Here is a 22127-nt window from a genome sequence, read left to right on the forward strand (position 1 = left end):
TGGGGGGGGTAAATACCCCCCCCCAAAAATTTTTTTTAAAGAACATTTATTTTGGGGGGGGTAATTACCCCCCCAAAATGGTTTGGGGGGGGTAAATACCCCCCCCCAAAATCGTTGGGGGTGCCTACGGCACCCCCAAGGTAGGGGTAATTTTTTTTTGGGGGGGGTATTGTTCACAAAATTTTGGGGGTGCCTACGGCACCCCCAAAATCGTTTGGGGGTGCCAAATGGCCCATTACCCCCCCCCTTGGACGCCTATGACAATGGCATTATCTACCAACCTGTGAATCTTGTATTTTATTTTTTTTCAGAAAAGTAAAAATGATGCTAGAAAATGATACTTGTTGCTGAAACAATTTTCTTAAAGAATAAAATTTGTTTCTTAATACAATATTTAGTTATATAGGGGGGGGAAGTTTGTACAGTTATAAGAAATGAAAATTCAGTATCAAATTTTGCCCTGGCCGTTTGAACTTGTTTTTATAGTTATCGACCTAATTCTTTTTGTAAGCTCTCTTATATGATTGGATCTACCTGTAAAATTTTGAAAATTGAATCTTGGGACTTTCCCTCTAGGGGCTAGTGGGGTAAAGACCCCCCCCCAAACACTAAAATTTTAAGTTATGAGCTTATTTTTTAAGATATTAAGCTGATTTTGTAAATGGAACCTTTTATTACATAGATGAGTTGATTAGCCACCCCATATTTCATTTTTGCATTTTACTTCTAAAAAAAACCCTAAATACAAAATTTATAAGTTTTGAGCTTACAAGCCCCGAGATGTAAAGTGCAAAAATGAAATATGGGATGGCTAATCAACTCATTTTTGCCTGCCTAGCTGCATCGCTCGGCTCCCTAGCCTGCCTAGCAGCAGGCACTCAGCCCTTTAGCCTGTAACCTTCTAACCTAATCAAAAATAATGCTCTCTGCCAGAGTCAAGAAGGGGGGGGGGGGGGGGGTACCAAAATTTTAAAAAAGAGGATTACGCCACTTTTTCATTTCCTAACTTTAGCAGTGGATTCCCTGACTAACAAAAAAAAACTATTTTCAGGAAGAAAAAACTAATAATGGAAAGCGGTGGTGGAGGATTGTTTATGCAACTTCCTCCTGAATTGTTGCTGGAGATACTAAAACATTTGTACCTCTATGATATTGGTAAACTTCGCTGTGTCTCGAAATGGTAAGATAATCATAATTTTAACTATTTTGAAGCTAAGCTTTTCTATGATTAGGGTCCGGCCGGACTGGATAGCTTCAATTTTGTTAATTTAGGCATGTCAAAATTGTCCTATCTATTTCAAACTTTACATAGTGATCCTGTAGTAGTTAGGTACAATTTAGAAAGCGTAGCAACTCTATAATTGTTACTAGAATGTCCTTACGTCCATTTTTACACATGTTGATTTTTAACTTTTTAAACAAATATTTATGTGATATAATTATCTGTTTGATCAGATTTTCGAAATGCTAATTCCTAGGACAACAAAGTCCAATGTTATAAACGAAGCATCTCTATAATGAAGTCCTAAAAAGGTAAGTATGTCTTGTATTTGTGCAGTTATGCAACAAATTTACTTACAATTTTGCTCAACTTTTATACATTAATATTCTGATATATGTCATACTACCCTGGATAAATGTCATACTTCGAATATAGAAAGAAAACTACCTGCAAATGAGGGCACTTCTAAAAGTGTTTGTTTTTTCAAATCCTTATGTAATATATAATTCCTATACTTTACACTTACAACAAACACACCAAATCTTTAGACACACTTAAGTATTTCACCTCAACTTCATCTCACCTGTAGAGTTTATAGGTGGGTATTGATAAATTTTTATAAGTATAGTAGAAAAAAAGAATGATCCCGAGGATTATTATTTCTTGTTATTCTAACTTTAACCATGTGAATTTAAGCCTGTTTTTCACATGGTGACAGACAAGAAAAATTACCTCATCCAATAGAGGGTCAGTATATAACCTAAACAATATTCTTGAGGTGAAGCTTTCGGTAGTCTGCCCATTAAAGCATTCTGCAGTTTTCATTTAACAGGCCACACTTATTTATCCAGGGATAGGTATAACAAACAATGGATTTAATTCTAAAATAATATTTGGGGGGCAAATGGAGAGGTCGTCAATATTACGATGAGTTGCCCCCCAACGATAGCTGAAAAACATGTATAGGTTTCGTGATTTTTCCCCCGAATCAGATTCGTTATTGGTATAAGCTGTTATTTATCCATCATTTACAATTTAAAGTTCAGCTTTGTATCCTTTAGACACAGTTTTAATCAGTATATATTTAGGATTAGTATTGACCTAATATTTGTATCATAAACATTTTTTTAAAATTCTTAATGACGCTTATTTTTCTTTCTAGAACTTACTGAAGTTCTATTTTTTTAGTATAAAATTGACATATTTTGAGAATAAATTATGTTGAATAAGTCTTGACTTAATTTAAATGTACACCTTTTATGATAAACGGCAATTTTTCTTTCTCTTTTTTATTTCTGGTTTAAAATCAACTAACACTTTTTTTAAAGAGAATATCTTGGTATAATCTTTATTGAATATTGTTATAATAACTCTTATAATTCAGATGTAAACTTTTTTTTATGTATATAATTAAGACAAATAAAGAATCAAATAATAATAATAATATTCTGATTATTCCGTTCAGACACTAAGTGCTAATGTTCGTTTGTCCTACCGCTTTAGAGCTTGGCTTTTATGGATGTTGTCGTCCTTGTTCCAATCAGGGACAAGGGACCATGATTTTTTACAAAAAAAAACCAAATGGCGTCTCTTCTCTTTGAAAAAAAATAGAGCAAATGTTATATTTTTGACTAATAATATGGATGAAAATTCTTGAAACCTTGATAGGAATCTCTGTAAAAATTTGTAATCATTATATATTAATTTTAGGGTTGGGGTCGGATTCGGATTCTTACAAAAATCCGCCAAAAAATAAAACGGATTAATCCGTGGATTGTGGATTCTTGTTTTTTTTTTTTTGCAGATTGCGGATTCTAGTAATATTTGTATAGGTATGTGCCCAGTTCACAAATAACATTTAAAGGTCGACCGATTTTTTTTCTGTAGGTCAACCTAAACAAGTACAATCCACAAATACCTTTATAAAATCAGTCAACCTAAAGCATCTATAGGTCGACCTAAAATTTCCAGAGGTCTACCTTTGTCTTTTGTGAACTGGGCTCTAATGTTACAAATGTCATAAGAATATACAAGCCGAATCTGCAATTTGAATTCCGGATTTGGATTTTCAACCCTAAAAATTAATTTAAGCGGATTTTTTTCATAGAAATACTAAGGGATTAAATGATTCCAAAATGTCTAATTCTAATTGCTGAATCTTGGTGTAACAGGCAATTTAGAATCCATTTAGATTGATATTTAAAATACCTAGAAATAATGGCTAATTATTCATTGTTCCAATTCTATTTCTTCTTTTTATTAGGTTTGATGACAGAATATGTTCCTTATTGCCATCAAAGTTCAGAAGATTTCAGATAGTATTGAATAGGCGCAATATTAAGTAAGTATAGTCATATGTTTGATCAAATCAATAACATAAATACTAATATAATATTAACATAATGACCATCAAGACTGTTAAGAGGCCAGATGAAAAAAGTTTATTTTAGTGTTAGGCAAAAATGACTTTGCAATTGTATCAGTAAGGAGGTCTAATAACACCCTTTGCTAATTTTAAAATCCAACTAAATCTAATTTTTGAAAAGTTTAAGTTTGAAAATTTCATCCCACAAGAGCTTACACTCATCCATGATAAGAAAAACAAATATTCATACTTTTCAATTCTTTAGGTACAACTTTGCTTTTTTGAAGTCTTTCATAAAACCACTCTATATAAGATTTATTTAAGGCTGAATTTCCGTGATCTTATTAAAGCAACTGATAAAAATGGCCCTTCAGGAGTGGTTTTATGAAGAACTTTATGAAAGCAAACTTTTAAATAAATAATCTTTGCTTTTCTTGTCATGGTTGTTCGGTAACTCCTAGGGGATGAAATTTGAACTTAAAATTTTTAAATCTAATTTTCTAAAAAATTAGATTTAGTTGGATTTTAAAATTAGTTATTTAGTAATTTGTGTGTTTGTTTGTACTGAAGGATCTCGCTAACAGCTAAACCGATCGTGTTCTCCTTAACTCATAGGTCCCGGGAAGGTTTATAACTATTTTCTTGGGGGGTGGGACACCCCCAACCACCCCAAAAAATTTAAAAATCCCCACCAATAAAAAAAAATTTCCACCCCCCCCCAAATTTTTTTTAAAGACTTTTCTTTTAAAATCTAAAATAAGATATTGGGTCTTTCAAATTCGATTCCCTTCTCCTCAAGTGCCCCCTAGAGGCCTCTAGGGGCGTAGCCGCTAGTTAGATATAAAAATAACAGGATGTCTGTACTGAAGGATCTCGCTAACCGCTGAACCGATCGGGTTCTCCTAAACAGGGTAGCTTCACATAGGTCCCGGGAAGGTTTATAACTATTTTGGGGGAGGGTACCACCACCATCCCAAGAGAAATAAAAAAAAGTCGAAAATTTTTAAATATTTGAGAGACTTGATCAAAACATGAATAGGTATTGTAGAATTTGAAAGCAATAAAGAGGTATCGTATAGAATTGAACAAAAAACATTAAAATGCCACTAAATGCCTCTAGGGGCGTAGCCGCTAGTATTAGATAGAAAACTAACACGATCTCTGTTTGTCTTGTTTGTACTGAAGGATCTTGATAACAGCTGAACCGATTGGGTTCTCCTTAACAGGGTAGCTTCTCAGAGGTCCTTGGAAGGTTTATAACTATTTTGGGAGAGGGAACCACCACCCTCCCAAGAAAAATTGCAAAAAAGAATAAAAGGGTATTTTTTCTTAAACAGCTGATCTTAACATATATTGAATAAAAAATACATTTTATATGCCCCTAGAGGCCTCTGGGGTCGTAGCCGCTATTTAGATATAAAAGTAACAGGATCTCTGGCTGTGTTTTTGTTTGTCTGCCTGTCTGTACGAAAGGGTTTCACTTACTGCTAAAACCACCCTCCCCTGAAAAATCTCTGTCCAAAAAAACACCCCCCCCCCCCCAAAAAAAAAATAAGAAGAAAGAATGGAAGATGACCAACTCCCCCCCCCCCCTAAAATAATTGTTAATTTTTCTTTTAAATCTAATATAAAATATTGGGTTGTCATAATCAACTCAGCCCCCCCCCCCTCAAGTGCCCCTTGAGGCCTCTAGAGGTGTAGTCGCGAGTATTAGATAGTTAAAGAGACAATTTTAAACCTAATATACAATCTGCCTTGTTGAACATATGCGCGGGCAGCTCGGTGTACATGTCCATCTTCGTCCAAAGATTTTTTTTGTGCTAACATTACCTAAGCTTTCTTTAGTGGGTTCAAACGTCCTGATTGGTTAAGTAGTCCCGATTTATGTGCCGCACCCTGTACTTTCCCTATTGAGTGGTGTAATTAAATTTGGAGAAGTATTAGTATAGGATTTATTTTATCTAAAAATTTTTTAATTAATTGAAATAAAATTTCAGGGACAAGAGTGAAACTTTGTTCAGAGCAATGCAGAAACCGACGGGACATCTCAACTTGTTAGACTTAACTTGTGCTGGATATGATGTTATGATGATAAACATACTGGATCTCTTTAAGGACAACATCAATGCACTCTGTTTGAGAAATTTGGATTCAGAATTTCAATCCGTTTTGCTTCAAGAAAACACAAGATTTGAATTTTTTCTGAGAAATTGTCATTTATTAAGGAAAATCAAATCGGAGAGAATCTGTTGAAGACCCATTCTGAACAACTAACTTATCTAAAATTGCAATGTGGTTCAGATCCATTTTACTTTCAAAATTTGTCAAAATTGGAGACTCTGATTGTTCTTGATGCCGGCCCAGATGCTTTGGTTTCTCTCCTTGCTTCATGTTCTGAGTCATTGACTAAATTAATCATAATCAATAATGTACCAAATGCATTCCTCAAGCAAGTTGTAGTACCTAAACTATCAAAACTACAAAGTTTAGTCGTTATTCATTGTTGTAAAGATAGATTGGATTTTTTTTGAGAATTTGTAACAACTCTACTTTCTGAGTGTAGGCAAACTTTGACAGAAATAACATTATCCAATTCTACATATAATGTGCAGGACACATATTTGCCAAAAGTCAAATGTCTCGACTTTGTGAGTGTTCCAGGTGAACATGTGAATGCCTTGATTTCCTCCCATGCTTATGTTTTGGAATCTCTGAGCATATGGGGTATAGAAGATTTGATATATCCTAGTGCCCTTCCAAAGATGAAACATGTATGGATCACAGGTTGTGATAAGGTGCCTGATCTCTTGAAATGTGCTCCATTACTTCAGTGCCTAGTGCTAGGGGATTGTTCTGATTTGAGGGGCACACCAAAAATGCCCTGCTTAACAGATCTTTACCTCTTTGGTAACGAATTGGAGGAAGAATCTATATCAGAATTGCTTGCCAACAATTCTGAAACTTTAGAATTTTTGATACTAAATCCAACCCAATGCAAAGTATTTGAAAGATTACCAGTAGAGCTGAAAAAAGTGCACACTGTCATTGTCATTGATAATCCATTGTCAAGAGTCAGAGATTGTTTGAAATCTTTATGCCCGAACGCGCAAATTATGACAACAAATGATGGACGAGAATATAGAATTGAGGCTCTAAAATCAAGATTCAAATATCTCAAAGCTGATTACATCTTCACTGTTGGATTATTTAATTATTTAAATCGTCATATGCATTTGTTACAGTAGACAATAAGATCAAATTAATTTTATACTGATTTATAAAATTGACATTAAAGATTTAAAGTTACTTCTCAGATTGAGATGCATATCATTCTAAGTTTCTTTCCAGTTCTTAGTCATATTGAAAAATCATGTATAGCAATGTATAATTAAAGACATTTTTATCAATTCATAAAGCTAATACCAGTATTGCTTGGCCCCTCAGGATTAACAGAACTGGTTTTAATATTATTATTTTTTATTTTTTTAATCTGCGGAAAGCTGTGTATAATGCTAAATGATGAATGATTATTCTTCCACATTTATTATTTCCTTCCATCTGTTGTGGTCACACAGCTTTTTTGAAACATTTTATTTTGCTTGTACTAATTCAGAATTTTTTTTTATGGTTTTTTCATCATTTATATGCCAAATTAGTGGGATGTATGCGATTTTTTTTTGGAATTTTAAAAAATTTGTTAAAATGTTACTTATACAATTCAATACTACTATGGTAAAACAGTTAATTTTTGGCAAGTATTTATATTTTTTTTTAAATTCTAATGTTCTGAAGTATTTTGTTGATTATTTTATATTTTAAAAAGATTTTTGCCATCATTTTTATTTTAAATTTTTTGTACTTGTTTTTCCAGAAACAGAATGAGTGATTATTAAAAAATGTGGCTAGTATAAATTAGATAACAGTCTATCTTCCCATTTGCACTTACGGTTTAGCTCCATCGCCCCTAGCATACAGGAAAATATAATTAAACCAATATCATTTGAATTCAACTTTTATGTTCCTTTTTTAAAAGTAATGAACTAAGTAACTTTATTATGAAGGTGTTACACTGTGGGCTAGAATTGAATCAAGACAAAAGTAAGTGCCGAGCCGTGGGACCTATGTATGGTGAAAATAGACATAAAACCATGATGATTCCAGGTAAAACCAAAATATTTCAGCGGGGGCTTTTTGAGAAAATTAGATTTGAAAATTTCAAGTTCAATTTTCACCCGCTAGGAGTTGCCGTATAATCATGACAAGAAAAGCAAATATTATTTATTTTAAATTTTGAACAACTTTGCTTTTATAAAGTCCTTCTTAAAACCTCTCTATGTATGATTTATTTTAGGCTGAATTTTCGTGACCTCTGCAAAGCAAGTGATAAAAATGGCCATTTATTAACTCCCTTCAGGAGTGGTTTTATGAAGAACTTTATAAAAGCAAAGTTGTTCAAAATTTAAAATAAATAATATTTGCTTTTCTTGTCATGATTATGCGGCAACTCCTAGCGGGTGGAAATTGAACTTGAAATTTTCAAATCTAATTTTCTCAAAAAGCCCCCGCTGAAATATTTTGGTTTTACATGGAATTATCATAGTTTTATGTCTATTTTCACCATACATAGGTCCCACGGCTCGGCACTTACTTTTGTCTTGATTCAATTCTAGCCCACAGTGGTTATACTTTAATGCGCTAATGGATCTAAAGGGATAAGACAATGAACGATAAATTGGTGTACATCTTAAATCCTGATTAAAAGATTACTCCTACTGTGATAAAACATGCTTTAAAGTTAAGAATCTAAAAGTTTAAACACTTAAATAAATAAAGTCCCCAAAGTTTCAAGCACAACGAATGAGATATATTAGTTACAAAAATTTTGGTATGTATATAAGGGGGAAGGCGGAAGTGACACTTTTTGAAACCAAAACTAAAATACAAAGGAACTCAACAAAATAAAGAGTTACTACTCTGAGATTTTCCATGGCAGTTGCGTTAAAGGGGTACAAAATGGAACCGCTGCACCCGCCAAAAAATCACTGTTTTCTGCCTAATTATTTTGCCTTTTCTCTCCAAATTAGATAATTTTAAATTATCTGAGATAAACTTTTTTTTCATAAAAATTGACACTTAATATTTCAAACATATCAAGAATTTAAAATATATTTTAAAAAGTGCAAATATAAGGAACTGTAGGAAAGTGGAAGGCTGCTAATGCAGGAGAAGTGTGGTTTAACTAGAAGTATGATGACGTTCCTTATATTTACACTTAACACTTTTTAAAATTTTTTAAATATTGACATGTTTGAAATATCAAAAGAGTCAAGCGAGATGATTGAAAATTGTATAATTTGGCGAGAAAAGCAAAAAAAAATTTGGTGGGTGAGGTGGTTACGCCGCCGATTCTTCACAGTTTCATATTGTACCTCTCTAAAGAAACTACCATTTCAAATCTTAGAGCTATAACTCTTTATTTAGTTGAGTTCCTTCGACTTTAGTTTTAATTTGAAAACGTGTCACTTCTGCCACCCCTCCTTTACAGTCCAATGTCAACTTCCTCCCTTCTTTTGCCCACATGAGGGGGAATTAACATTAAAAACTTCTTTTTAAAAAGTAACCGGTTTTCTGTCTGTGTGTACAGTAGGATCTCGCTAACCGCTTCATTGAACCGATATGGTTCTATATTAAAATGTATCTCACAGGTCCTTGGAATGTTTATAAAGGGGGGGGGGGGGGAAGCTTGTACACTTATAGGAAATAAAATTACAGTATCAAATTTTGCCCTGGCATTTTTGGCTTGTTTTTTATAGTTATTAACCTAATTCTTTTTGTAAACTCTCATATATGAATGGATCTACCTGTAAAACTTTGAAAATTGAATTTTGGGACTTTCCTTCTAGGGACTAGTGGTGCAAAAGACCCCCCAAACACTAAAATTTTAAGTTATGAACTTATTTTTTAAGATATCGTGCTAATTTTTTAAATGGAACCTTTTGTTTCATAATTAAGTTGATTAGCCACCTCATATTACATTTTTGCACTTTACTTCTAAAGGCTTGTAAGCTCAAAACTTATAAATTTTGTATTTGGGGGGTTGTTTTACCCCAAAAGCCCCTAGAAGGATAGTGCGTAAATAAAATCTGTAGTTACTACTTATTTCAGTTATGTGAAAATAGTTTCCAATAAAAAAATCACTTCGATATCTTTAAAAATAAGTTCAGTACTTAAAATTTTAGTGTTTGAAGGGGTCTTTTGCCCTACTAGCCCCTAGAAGTAAAGTCTCAAAATTCAATTTTCCATGTTTTACAGGTAGATCCAATCATTGATATATGAGAGTTTACAAAAAGAAATAGGTTGATAACTATAAAAACAAGCCCAAAATGCCAGGGCAAAATTTGATACTCAATTTTCATTTCCTATAAGTGTACAAACTCCCCCCCCCCCTCCTAGTTCAGCGGAGGGTACACCACCCTCTCAAGGGATATCATCGCTGGAAAAAAATTTCCCCTTCCAAAAAAAATTCAAAGTTGCCTCTAGAGGTCTCTATGTGCGTAGTTCCTAGTGAATTTTAAGTTAGTTAAGAAATCTAAAGAAAAACTACCTAATCTGCCTCCCTTATTCTTTTTTTCAGAAATAATGGGTAAGCTGCAGGTGTTTATGGATAAATATGAGTGTAAAAGTTTACCTCAACTACATAAGGTCAGCAGGACAATATTAACAAGGACAAAGTAGTGCCAAACTTCCTTCATTAGCATTTACTCACAAGGGCATGTTCTATCTGTTTTGGCGGTTTTAGGGGGTCTATTATGTAGTTTGAAATTTTTTACCCTGGGGGTTATACCTACATTGGGAGATAATTGACCCCCTCACCCCTATCTTTTTTTTTGTTGGGTTTGAGATATTTTTGTGGGGTTGGGGGGGGGGGGGGGTGGTTATATCTATCCTCTCACAATTCCCCCCCCCCCCCCTCCCTAAAGGAGTAAGTTTTGAAAATTTTGGGAGAGAGTCCCATAATCCCTTGGCCCCTCTACACTACAATAAATACCTTTAAAATATCGTGGCTGTTTTCTAATTTCTTTTCATCGTTTTTAGCACCATTTAATTTGTTACATTGGAACCTGCTTAAAAAATTAATTGATCTAACAAAAAAAACTTCACAATTATTGTACATGATATTGATTAACCATGTTAATGTTGGCACCCTGTGCTGCCAGGTGATGAATGATCTGTGTGTCAAGCACAACGGGAAAGAGCTCCCCTTCCCATCCTTTCTCATGAAGGAGCTCAAGCAGCTGGGCGTTGAAGGTAATCCTTAAGGTTCCAGGACAAATGCAGGAGTCCAAAATGTCGGAGTGGACAAGCGCAGTAGTGTTAAAATATTAAATTAATTAAGTATTTCTATACAGGTTAGGTTAAGATATGAATGTAAAAATAAGCCCTCCCCCCTGCGGTTAGTATTTAACAACCTTTAAGATGGAAGTTAGGTTAGGTTAAGTGTCCACTCCAACGTTTAGGGCTCCTTCGTTTGTCCTAGGAACTTTTGTATCCAGTTTTTTTTTCCTGGCCAATTGGTGGTTGATAAGAGGTTTTGGCACGAAATTAGTGAACCTTGTATCTTTCCTTTTCTATGATATCATATCCATTTATAAAGCATATTACATGCATTTAAAAAGCAAATAATAGAAATATATTATTTGTTTTACCAAGAATGCATGCATCTTTTTAAGATGTAATATTTTCTTTAAAACTGCAAGGTAAAAGTTTTAGTTGTGGTATAGGAATATTTTAATATTAACTTCCCTATGCAATACTAAAGTAAAAAGGTATTTATGTGATTTATGCATGGACTTATGATCTCAAATGATTCCAAATCGCCTAATTCGGTGAGTTATGTAAAAATAAAATTTTTGCGGCAGTGGTCACCGATATTCTTAAAAATAACTTTGGCTAATTCTTATGCACAGCCTCCTTAGCGGTTGAAACGTTTGGACACGCAACTAATGAACCTACCAATTAGAATTTAATGTAGTCATCAAAGTTGTTATGCCAAGGAATAAGAAAACGTTATCATATGGAGACTAGTATAATAATCAGCCCAATGTCCCCCGCCTAATTCTAATTATTTTGTCGCAGGAATCGCCATGGAGTATCTAAACTCTCTTGATATTCAAGAAGACGCAGAGAAGGAGGTCAACAAACTGAAGGAGCTCGCTTTTAAGAATCCACCCAAGGTCTGTTTTTGTTTAAGGATCCGCCTCTTAGATTTCTTTTAAAAGGGAAGCTTTTCTATAATCAGGGTCAGTCCGTAACGGTTAGCTCTTTTTGTTTATTTAGGCATGACAGAATTGTCCTATCGATTTCAAACTATACATGATGATTCTTATAAAAGTAAGGTCAAATTAAAAAGTCCATATGATGATTTTTTTAACATTTTGACATGAATAGAGAAGCACAAAAATATGACTGACAAGGAGATTTAAAAAGCATTGGTTAAAAAATAAAAGGTTTATTGGAGAAAAAATTACAAAACTTTTCTCTCATTTTTATTTATGACTGACGGACATGATAATTACATACAACAGGATGGTCATGGGCCTCAGCCGTCTATGTATCTTGAATAGCATCTCATTTCCCTCATAACGTTACAGATGGACGGACAAAAAAACTAAATTATAGAGTAGCTTTGCTACTAAAGTACACACTTTAATATCCTTGATTGATGAGTTTTTTTTTTATAGCCACTAGGGCCAGCTTAAGCTCCACATTCAAGTACATTATGACTTGACACACTGTCTCATGAGAGCTGCTCCCCGTTATTACCTAACCATCGCCGGTTTTGAGTATGGCAGGTGTCCCAGATTAAGTCACCGTAATGAATGACACTCTCCTCAGAGGAGCCTGGGATTAAGGGAAGTGATGGAATTATACACTTGATTATTAGGCATCCAAACTACCTAACAATCTCCCTTCCAACGCAACTGGGGGAGGTTGCGTGAATACACATTGGAGAATTCGAGACAACATGTTGTGATTGCAACATGCATGGGTTTGAACTCGAATTCTCACAACCGTAACTCAGTGTGTAACCACAGAGCTACGGTGCCCCCCACTTTATATCTTAATTTAGATTGGTTACACAGACCCAGATCAGACGCCCATAATGAAGGAAGCGGGGTCACACACCATCCATAAGATTTGTAGGTAAGATCCACTTAATTTGTTAGTTTGTACCCCCCAATCTAGATCAAATAATGAAATAGGCAGGCTTCCAGGATGGGATACATACTACCCTATGATGTCTACAAAGCCCTAATATGCTAATTATATTATAGGACAGGTGTAGACCTACCAGGACGGGATACATACTACCCTATGATGTTTACAAAGCCCTACTATACTAATTATATTATAGGACAGGTGTAGACCTACCAGGATGGGATACATACTACCCTATGATGTTTACAAAGCCCTACTATACTAATTATATTATAGGACAGGTGTAGACCTACCAGGATGGGATACATACTACCCTATGATGTTTACAAAGCCCTAATATACTAATTATATTTTAGGACAGGTGTAGACCTACCAGGATGGGATACATACTACCCTATGATGTTTACAAAGCCCTACTATACAGATTATTTTATGGCTATGTATCTAGGGAAATATTGAGTTTTAAATAGCTGGAAACAGACTAATTTATCCTATTTTTATATTAACATTTTCGTTTATAATATCAAACTTGTGATGAGCTAATTAAGGGGGCACAGTCCACTCGAAGCGACAGTAAGAGAAAAAAAATTTCCCAGACATAAGGCCAACTGTTTCTAAAATGTCCCAGTGAACAAACATATAAATTTAGTATAAAAGACTTGAAATCTTAAAACGAGGCCTTTCTGAGAAAATTAAATTTGAAAATTTCAAGTTCAATTTTCACCCCCTAGGAGTTACCGCATAATCATGACAAGAAAAGCAAAGATTATTTGTTTAAAATTTTGAACAACTTTGCTTTTATGAAGTCTTTCATAAAACCTCTCTATATATGATTTATTTCAGGCTGAATTTCCGTGACCTTAGCAAAGCAACTGATAAAAATGGCCATTAATTAATTCCCTTCAGGAGTGGTTTTATGAAGAACTTTATAAAAGCAAACTTATTCAAAATTTTAAATAAATAATCTTTGCTCCTCTTGCCATGATTTGGCGGTAACTCCTAGTGGATGAAAATTAAACTTGAAATTTTCAAATCTAATTTTCTCAAAAAGGCCTCATTTTAAGATTTTCGTTTTTCCACTAAATTTATATGTTCATTGGGACATTTTAGAAACAGTTGGCCTTATGTCTGGGAAATTTTTTTTCTCTTACTGTCGCTTCGAGTGGACTGTGGGGGAGGGAGAAGTTTTGGCACTTTTGCGTAACAGTGTACATAGGCTTTATCTTTAGACTGAGAGGATAGGTTATTATTAGGATTAGGGATAAAATCATTTATATTTGATAAATTTTCCCAAGTTTTAAGATTTTTTATAGGCCTCCAGGTTCAGGAGCTGGAGAAATCTTAAAACTTTGGAAAATTTATCATATAATATATGATAAATATATGATTTATATATGATTTTATCCCTAATAACATATCCTCTCAGTCTAATTCATAATATATAAAGAACTGAAATAAAAATTAACTTTTACCAGATGGTTTTTTTTATGTCAAAGACGTATAATTTGCGAGAAAAATCACATTTTCAGAAGAATAATTGCATGCATAAGTTACAAGAATAACGTTTAACATGTATAAAATTGTATTGCGATAAATAAACATCCTTTATTATGATGCACAAAATTACCACTTCGGTAGATTACAATTATTGGTTAAAATTTTTGGACACTCAACTTAATAAATCAACCAATCAAAATTCATTTAAAGTCCCCAAAGTTGTTAAGCCAACTAATAATTAAACATAATTAAAAACTTTGAGGACTAGTGTAATAAACAGCCCATTGTCCCCTTTCTTACTTGCTTTTTCAGAAACTTAATATTTTGCTGAAGGTAATTATGAGGATTTCATGGCTATTATGAGCGGGTTGTCTGCAGAGGAGCTCAGGAATCATCTTAATCAAAGAGAAGGACTATTTCAGGTATTATTTATTGAGTATTGTCCACTGATACGAAAATATATCATACCGAATGGTAGATTAATTATTATTTCATGGATCTTAAGGGATAAGACAATGAACAATAAAGGGAATAGTAGCTTTCGAAATATTCCTTAAAATTGTGAGCAAGCTTCCAGTCAAAAGCGCTTATTAAGTCTAACTGTTCTTCCTGTTTTTGGTAAAAAAGATTGTATATTGCTAGTCTTAAACAAACCAAATAAAGATAATGTGGTTATAAAACTCTGGCTACCAGTGTAATTTACAGCCCAATGTCCTCTCCCTTCCTGAGAAAATCACTTGTAAGAATTTTCTATCTTGGCCGGGCCTGTATCCATACCTATACTTGGAACTAAGATCTATGACATCCATGAGAATTATGATTGGTTACCAGTGTAATTTATAGCCCAATGTCCCCTCCCTCCCTGATAAAATCACTTGTAAGAATTGTCTATCTAGGCCGGGCCTGTATCCATACCTATACTTAGAACTAAGATCTATGACATCCATGAGAATTATGATTGGTTACCAGTGTAATTTATAGCCCAATGTCCCCTCCCTCCCTGATAAAATCACTTGTAAGAATTGTCTATCTAGGCCGGGCCTGTATCCATACCTATACTTGGAACTAAGATACATGACATCCATGAGAGTTATGAGGGCATGGCGGCCATTATGCTAAAAGTCGCCTTCCCGAAGATCCAAGGTACGTAAAAGTACTAGGATGTCTGTCTGTGAAACAGATCTATGTATAGATGTTTGTACAGATAACTATCCCCCCCCCCCTCTTTTTAAATGACCTGTTTCGTCTGCTAGCAAATTATTTTCTGTTACATGGCTGTGTTAATATTCCCGTTACCAATGGTTGATTTTCAAAGACCCAATTGAGAGTCGGCATATGGTCATTGCGATAGGGAAATACAGTTGATTAACCTTTTATCACTCAAATGTTTTACTCTAATGTCTGTGAGTCTGTCCGACTATCTGTGTGTAACGAAGGATCTCTCTAACCGCTGAACCGATAAGTCCTGAGAAGGTTTATAACTATTTTGGGGAAAGGTTAACACCCTCCCAAGAGAAATCGTTTTATTTAATAAGACTCCCTCATTTTTTTATATTTTTTTACTAAGAGGGGGGGGGGGGGAGTCGATTAAACCACGGCCCCTTTCCACACCAAGGGCCCCTAGGCGGCTGGGTTCTCTGATCGATTTAAAACTTTAAGGGAAACTGCAGGCACTTTAAAAAACTTATCATTTTAGGGAAGTACTATGAGATCGTGGAGAAGTTACTGGAACTAGGGATGACTAGTATTTAAATGCCTTTTCTCGCAGTCATACGCAGTCATGCGTAAAGTTGGAAGGATGACGCCAATTTCAGATCTTAGTTTGCGCTATTTGATTTACAATTTTTCTCTATAAGATAAAAGCAATGATAGCTAGCTTGCTAGAGTATTTAATTCGCAGAAATATAAAGATTAATTTTTCTCGTATTTATTCGAATCCGGTGGATAGGAACCGGTTCTCATCCATACGAAAAAACTATGTCTAGCATCGTATTATATCCCGCTTTCTACGAATATAAAAATGTACAATCATAAGATTAAATCCAGTTTTTTTAGCCGGTGCCTTCGGCACCTCGGGGCTAAAAAAACTAGTTTTAATCTCATTATTGTACATTCTATATCCGCGGAAAGCCGTTTATAATACGATGCGAGAAATAACTATTCTCAAAGCGAAAACTGAGAAATGAAATTTGCCTCACCCTTCAAACATGACGCATGACTGCGTACGACCGGGAAAAGCGGCATTTTATTACTAGTCATCGGAACTAGGTGCTGATCCGAACGCGAAGGATATGGCTGGCAAAACTGCCATCTACCATGCCATGAACATTGATCTGGACTATGAAGAAAAAGAAAAGTTCATAGGCAATTGTTTTTTTTTTAATTTTGTAGGTATCCATTAGTTTATGAAAAGCCAACCCTAGAGGCCTCTAGGGACACTAGAGGGAAGGGGGTTGTCAACCCTTCTATCTATAATACAAAGTAGAACGATGTCTGTCCGTCTGTCTGTCTGTCCGTCTGTCTGTCTGTCTGTCCGTCTGTCTGTCCGTCTGAAGCTTAAGATCTCAGTAACCACTGAACCGATTGGGCTCTACTCTTCAGGGAATATACCTACTGGTCCTGTGATGGTTTTAAGCTATTTTCTTGGGGGGTGGGACACCCCCAACCCCCCCCCAAAATGAAAAATACCCCCCCCCCCACAAAAAAAATTTTTTACTTTTTCTTTTTAAATCTAAAATACGAAAAATTAGGTTGATCAAACCTCTTGGGGCAAAGCCCCTAGAGGCTAGGGGCGAAGCCGCTAGTCTATAATCAAAGTAGCTTGATGTCTGTCCGTCTGAAGCTTAAGATCTTGGTAACCACTGAACCGATCGGACACCCCCAACCCCCCCCCTCAAAAAAAAAATTTTTGGGGGGGGGAGTATGGTTAGGGGCACCCGAATTTTTTTTGTTTTTATTTTTTTTAAAACTACTTCATGGGGCAAAGTCCCTAGAGGCTAGGGGCGAAACCGCTAGTTTCAATTAAAGTATTTAAAGTTAAATTTAGGGGTGAGTATTTTTTCAGTAATTTCTCATGGGATGGTGTAGAGACCCTCCCCTAAATTTATTATAAACCATTCCTACAAAAAAATCAAAATAAATCAAGATCTTTTTAAAACAAGTAGTTTTATCTATTTAAGCATGTACAACAGACGGAAAATACAATGTATGGACGGACGGACAAAGTGAATTATAGAGTAGTTGCGCTACAAAAAAAAATAATTGTTACACTTCAGAGTTGCTTGTACGCCATGGAGGGGATGTGAATGCTGTTGACCGTCTAGGCAATACTTGGATATTATATATTATTACTTGGATGTTGCACCTAATTTGTATGTACTCTAAAACAGTTGTGCTAGTTAGCTGGCTAAAATAACAATACCTTCCATCCAACCTCTTTACTCCATCCCCTTACCTCCTACTAGATGAACCAACTGATCAATAAATGAGGTCCATATTATCTAATCTAAATAGACGATAAAATTTGCCCTGTCAATATATCCAATCCACGTATTTACTATATCCATTACTCTAATAAAGTATTTCTAGTAAGCTGGCTAAAATAACGATACCTTCCATAAACCTCTCTACTCCATCCCCTACCCTCCTATTGGATGAACAAACTGACCAATAGCAAGCTAAATTAATGACAAATTTTCCCTTGTCAATATATCCACGTATATGATATATCCAATGTCTAGGCTCACCTCTTATTGCCTACGCTGTGGAGCGACAGTGCGCCAGGAATATTATACACATGAGGAGGGAGAGGTCACTGGGTTGGTAAATTCTTCCTGTCCCCAAACCTTTTCACAAACCCTTTTCTAATTCTCTGCCTTAAAAACTTTTTAACCAATAATTTTAATCTAAATAAAGAAAGGGTAAAATTTGTTTATCATTATTGGATAAGTATTACGTACATCAATTTACCGACCATTACATGATATATCATTTTGCATTAGAAAGAATTTAAAACCTTGTGTATAATATAATAATTTTAATTAGGATGGTTAAACTGTTGATGAAACATGGAAGCGATCCTTCAGTCAAGGTTCAGTTGCACCAGCCAGGGATCTGAAGGGTTAAGACAATGGCAGATAAATTATGTACATCCCCAATGATTAATATTATACACAAAATTATCCCTTCTGTAAATTGATATTAGTTGTTGAAGCGTTTGAACACTCAACTTTATAAACCAACCAATCACAATTCACAAAATTCCCCAAAGTTGTTAAGAAATGAGAAAACGTTATTGTAAAACTTTGGGGACTAGTGTAATAAACATCCCATTGTCCCCTCACTCTCTGCGCACTGTCAGTTAAGTAGCGAAGCTTCTTAATACTAAGGTATGTTTGTCCAAAAGTCGTCCGTCTTATATGAAATATGGTAGAGATCCTTTAGTCAACGTTCAGTTGCACTTTCAGTTTAGTGGCGAAGCTAAGTTATACTGAGGCATGTTTGTCCGATCGTCGTTCGTCTTTTATGAAATATGGGTGGGATCCTTTAGTCAAGTACTTTGCTATTTAAGTATTGAAGTTACTCTTATCGAGGGTACCAATTTCAACTCCTCCCTCCTTAAGTGTCCTTAGAGGCCTCTACAGAAAATGAAAGTTCCCAGTGCAACTCTGCAACCTTACTACTAATTAGTCAGCCAACTATTTCCCCAAGATGAGTGTGATAGAATTCGCCAAGCTGCGAAGCTGGGAAGAAAAGGCAGGGTTGTATATTCTGCACAAGATCCCCTGATATAGGTGGGGGGGGGGGGGGGAGGCATGTGTAGGAGGGGGACAAAAATAAATAAAAATAAAGAGTACTGAAAACACTATCTACCCTCTTTGTGAAAAAAAAACAGAAAAATTTGTGGAACGGAACCAAAAGTTAATTTTTTTTTTTTTGTTGTTGAAATGATTTATTCTTACAGAAAAAAATCATACATGATAAAATAAGTAAAATACGAACTAAAAAAATTAATAAATTAGATATGTGTTAGTAGGTTAAGGGTTAGCTGTTATAAAAATAAAGAATAGGTACTAAAAACATTTTTCTATTTTCTACCCCCTCCCCCCTTAGGCAAAAAAAATAAGGGGAGGGGGGTATTTTGCAGTCGTGAAAATAAATGAATCTTGTGCAGAATAAACACTTTGAAAGGACGAAAAAGCGATTATGGCTGCTCTTACTCAAAGGAAAGCAGTTATTGAAATCAAATATATATTAGCGGCGGTTTTCCAGGGATCTAATAGGATAAGATAATGGCCGATACATTGATGTATATCCTTAATGATGATACTAAAATTACCCCTTCTGTAGATTACAATTAGTGGTTGAAATGTTTGGACACTCAATTAAATGAACCAACGAATCAAAATTCAAAGTCCCCAAGATTGTTAGACCAACGAATAAGAAAACTTTAACATAAGCCTTGGGGGACTAGTGTAATAAACAGCCCAATGTCTCCTTCCTCCCTCTTATCAAGCGCTATAATTTCAATATGTTGAAACTGTAGAGATGAGAAGCCTGCAGGATGTCAGGTATGCCAGAAAACAGAGCTGGCACTCAAGAAATGTTCTGCCTGCGGGTCAGCATGGTACTGTTCCTCTAACTGCCAGAAACAGGTATAGTTCTGCCTGCTGGGTCAGCCTGGTACCGCTCCTATAACTGCCAGAAACAGGTATAGTTCTGCCTTCGGATCAGTCTGGCACTGCTCCACCGACTGCCAGAAACAGGAATAGTTCTGCCTGCGGGTCAGCCTGGTACTGCTCATCCAACTGCCAGAAACAGGTATAGTTCTGCCTGCGGGTCAGCCTGGTACTGCTCATCCAACTGCCAGAAACAGGTATAGTTCTGCCTGCGGGTCAGCCTGGTACTGCTCATCCAACTTTCAGAAACAGGTATAGTTCTGCCTGTGGGTCAGCCTGGTACTGCTCATCCAACTGCCAGAAACAGGTATAGTTCTGCCTGCGGGTCAGCCTGGTATTATTCATCCAACTGCCAGAAACATGCATAGTTCTGCCTGCGGGTCAGCCTGGTACTGCTCATCCAACTGCCAGAAACAGGTATAGTTCTGCCTGCGGGTCAGCCTGGTACCGCTCCTACAACTGCCAGAAACAGGTATAGTTCTGCCTGCGGGTAAGCCTGGTATTATTCATCCAACTGCCAAAAACAGGTATAGTTCTGCCTGCGGGTCAGCCTGGTACCGCTCCTACAACTGCCAGAAACAGGTATAGTTCTGCCTGCGGGTCAGCCTGGTATTAATCATCCAACTGCCAGAAACAGGTATAGTTCTGCCTGCGGGTCAGCCTGGTACTGCTCCTACAACTGTCAGAAACATGTATAGTTCTGCCTGCGGGTCAGCCTGTTACTGCTCCACTAAATGCCAGAATCAGGTATAGTTCTGCCTGATGGTCAGCCTGGTACTGGTCATCCAACTGCCAGAAACGGGTACAGTTCATAAAGTAGCAGAAAACAATTTGCTAGCAGACGAAAAAGGTCCTTTGAAAAAGAGGGCATGTAGTTAACTGTACATATGAAAAGTTTAAAATCGATAGGACAATTCTGACATGCTTAAATAAACGATTAAAGCTAACATTCACGGACGGACGTACGGAAGGGCCTTATTATAGAAAAGCTTTGCTATTAAAGCTAATCTTGACCGTATTTGTAGGATTGGGGAAGACATAAGAACACCTGCAAGAAACAAAAGAAAAAGGCCAAATGAATATCCAACTAACGGAAAATATGACCTGTAGAGCATGTTTAATAAAGATCTCATAATATAAAGAAAATCTGAAATACCTATTTAAAGTTGTAAACACCTAAAAAAAAAAATGTCATCTAAAAAATTGTTTCCCCGTATTGCTTCGAAACCGATTAATATAGATAATAGATAAGCTTCGCTTTTAATTAGCATTTAAAATTTCAAAATAAAATTTTTTAGTAAGTTTTGTTTTTTTTATCTTATATTTACATATAATGTTTGAATTCGAAATATATATTTTAAATTTTTTATGCAATCTTCCATAAAACTATAGATATTAAGAAATAGATAGATAGTATTCCTAGATATCAAGGAAGATATCAAATGTAACAAGATATAAAGTTACATATCCGATTTTGTGATAGATAGATAGAAAATAACTCTAGATAGAAAGGAGGATATCAAATGTAACAATATATCAAGTTACATATCCGATTTTTAGATAGATAGATAGAAAATAACTCTAGATAGCAAGGAGGATATCAAATGTAACAAGATATAAAGTTACATATCCGATTTTGTTATAGATAGATTGAAAATAACTCTAGATAGCAAGGAGGATATCAAATGTAACAAGATATCAAGTTACATATCCGATTGTATGATAGATAGATAATGTATTTAGATAGTAAGGAAGATATATAATTGTGTGAGAAATATTTGGTTCATTCACTTTACAATTATTACAGAATTAATGGAAATTCATAAAAGCCAGGGATCTAAAGGGATAAGACAATGGCCGATAAATTGATGTACATCCCTAATGATGATACAAAAAATTGTAGATTAAAATTAGTGGTTGAAACGTTTAAACACTTAACTTACTACACCAACCAACCAAAAGTCCCCAAAATTGTTAAGCCAACGAATAAGAAAACGTTATTATACAACTTTGGGGACCAGTGTAATAAACAGCCCATTGTCCCCTCCCTCCCTGAAAGGACTGGACAATCAACTGACCCTTGTAAGTTCTAGGATGTTTGTCTATCTGTCTGTGTAATAAAGGATCTCGCAAATTGTTGGACCGA

General features: G+C 35.3%; 3 protein-coding genes and 1 long non-coding RNA gene across 5 annotated transcripts; all 4 read left to right on the forward strand.

Moving 5' to 3' along the window:
• Positions 1 to 977: 977 nt before the first annotated feature.
• Positions 978 to 7461, forward strand: LOC145317911 (uncharacterized). Its single transcript, XM_080159194.1, has 3 exons — positions 978 to 1180; positions 3486 to 3563; positions 5585 to 7461. Exons 1-3 carry the CDS (start codon positions 1068 to 1070, stop codon positions 5838 to 5840), a joined length of 447 nt encoding a protein of 148 aa, XP_080015320.1. The 5' UTR covers positions 978 to 1067; the 3' UTR covers positions 5841 to 7461.
• Positions 7462 to 10129: 2668 nt separating this feature from the next.
• LOC145317912 (uncharacterized) lies at positions 10130 to 13320 on the forward strand. Of its 2 annotated transcripts, none has more exons than XM_080159195.1 (5): positions 10130 to 10289; positions 10805 to 10895; positions 11724 to 11821; positions 12718 to 12791; positions 13163 to 13320. In XM_080159195.1, the coding sequence occupies exons 1-5, from the start codon at positions 10227 to 10229 to the stop codon at positions 13263 to 13265; spliced, it is 429 nt and encodes a 142-aa protein (XP_080015321.1). In that variant the 5' UTR covers positions 10130 to 10226; the 3' UTR covers positions 13266 to 13320. The 2 variants fall into 2 exon arrangements, with proteins under 2 accessions (XP_080015321.1, XP_080015322.1); XM_080159196.1 differs by lacking the exon at positions 13163 to 13320 and adding an exon at positions 13003 to 13108.
• Positions 13321 to 14615: 1295 nt separating this feature from the next.
• LOC145315571 (protein shank-like) lies at positions 14616 to 19595 on the forward strand. The gene is made up of 9 exons (XM_080155553.1): positions 14616 to 14725; positions 15338 to 15446; positions 16000 to 16030; positions 16564 to 16667; positions 17579 to 17626; positions 18044 to 18084; positions 18346 to 18393; positions 18993 to 19058; positions 19494 to 19595. Exons 1-9 carry the CDS (start codon positions 14654 to 14656, stop codon positions 19593 to 19595), a joined length of 621 nt encoding a protein of 206 aa, XP_080011679.1. The 5' UTR covers positions 14616 to 14653.
• Positions 19596 to 19806: 211 nt separating this feature from the next.
• On the forward strand, positions 19807 to 21348 carry LOC145317913 (uncharacterized). Its single transcript, XR_013879158.1, has 2 exons — positions 19807 to 19957; positions 21007 to 21348. It is a non-coding gene; the product is annotated as an uncharacterized LOC145317913 (long non-coding RNA).
• The last annotated feature ends 779 nt before the right edge of the window (positions 21349 to 22127 follow it).

This window comes from Acartia tonsa, chromosome 4 (genome assembly GCF_053477335.1).
Source record: "Acartia tonsa isolate MP-2025a chromosome 4, ASM5347733v1, whole genome shotgun sequence".
Taxonomy (NCBI): Eukaryota; Metazoa; Arthropoda; class Copepoda; order Calanoida; family Acartiidae; genus Acartia; species Acartia tonsa.

Coding starts and splice junctions, on each gene's coding strand:
- LOC145317912 (XM_080159195.1), top strand. CDS start 10,227: ATGGGTAAGCTGCAGGTGTTTATGGATAAATATGAGTGTAAAAGTTTA. Junction 10,896..11,723: donor CAAGCAGCTGGGCGTTGAAG/GTAATCCTTAAG, acceptor ATTTTGTCGCAG/GAATCGCCATGGAGTATCTA. Junction 12,792..13,162: donor ACCATCCATAAGATTTGTAG/GTAAGATCCACT, acceptor ATTATATTTTAG/GACAGGTGTAGACCTACCAG.
- LOC145317911 (XM_080159194.1), top strand. CDS start 1,068: ATGGAAAGCGGTGGTGGAGGATTGTTTATGCAACTTCCTCCTGAATTG. Junction 1,181..3,485: donor CTTCGCTGTGTCTCGAAATG/GTAAGATAATCA, acceptor TCTTTTTATTAG/GTTTGATGACAGAATATGTT. Junction 3,564..5,584: donor TTGAATAGGCGCAATATTAA/GTAAGTATAGTC, acceptor ATAAAATTTCAG/GGACAAGAGTGAAACTTTGT.
- LOC145315571 (XM_080155553.1), top strand. CDS start 14,654: ATGGCTATTATGAGCGGGTTGTCTGCAGAGGAGCTCAGGAATCATCTT. Junction 14,726..15,337: donor AAAGAGAAGGACTATTTCAG/GTATTATTTATT, acceptor TTGTCTATCTAG/GCCGGGCCTGTATCCATACC. Junction 18,085..18,345: donor CTGTGGAGCGACAGTGCGCC/AGGAATATTATA, acceptor ATAATTTTAATT/AGGATGGTTAAACTGTTGAT.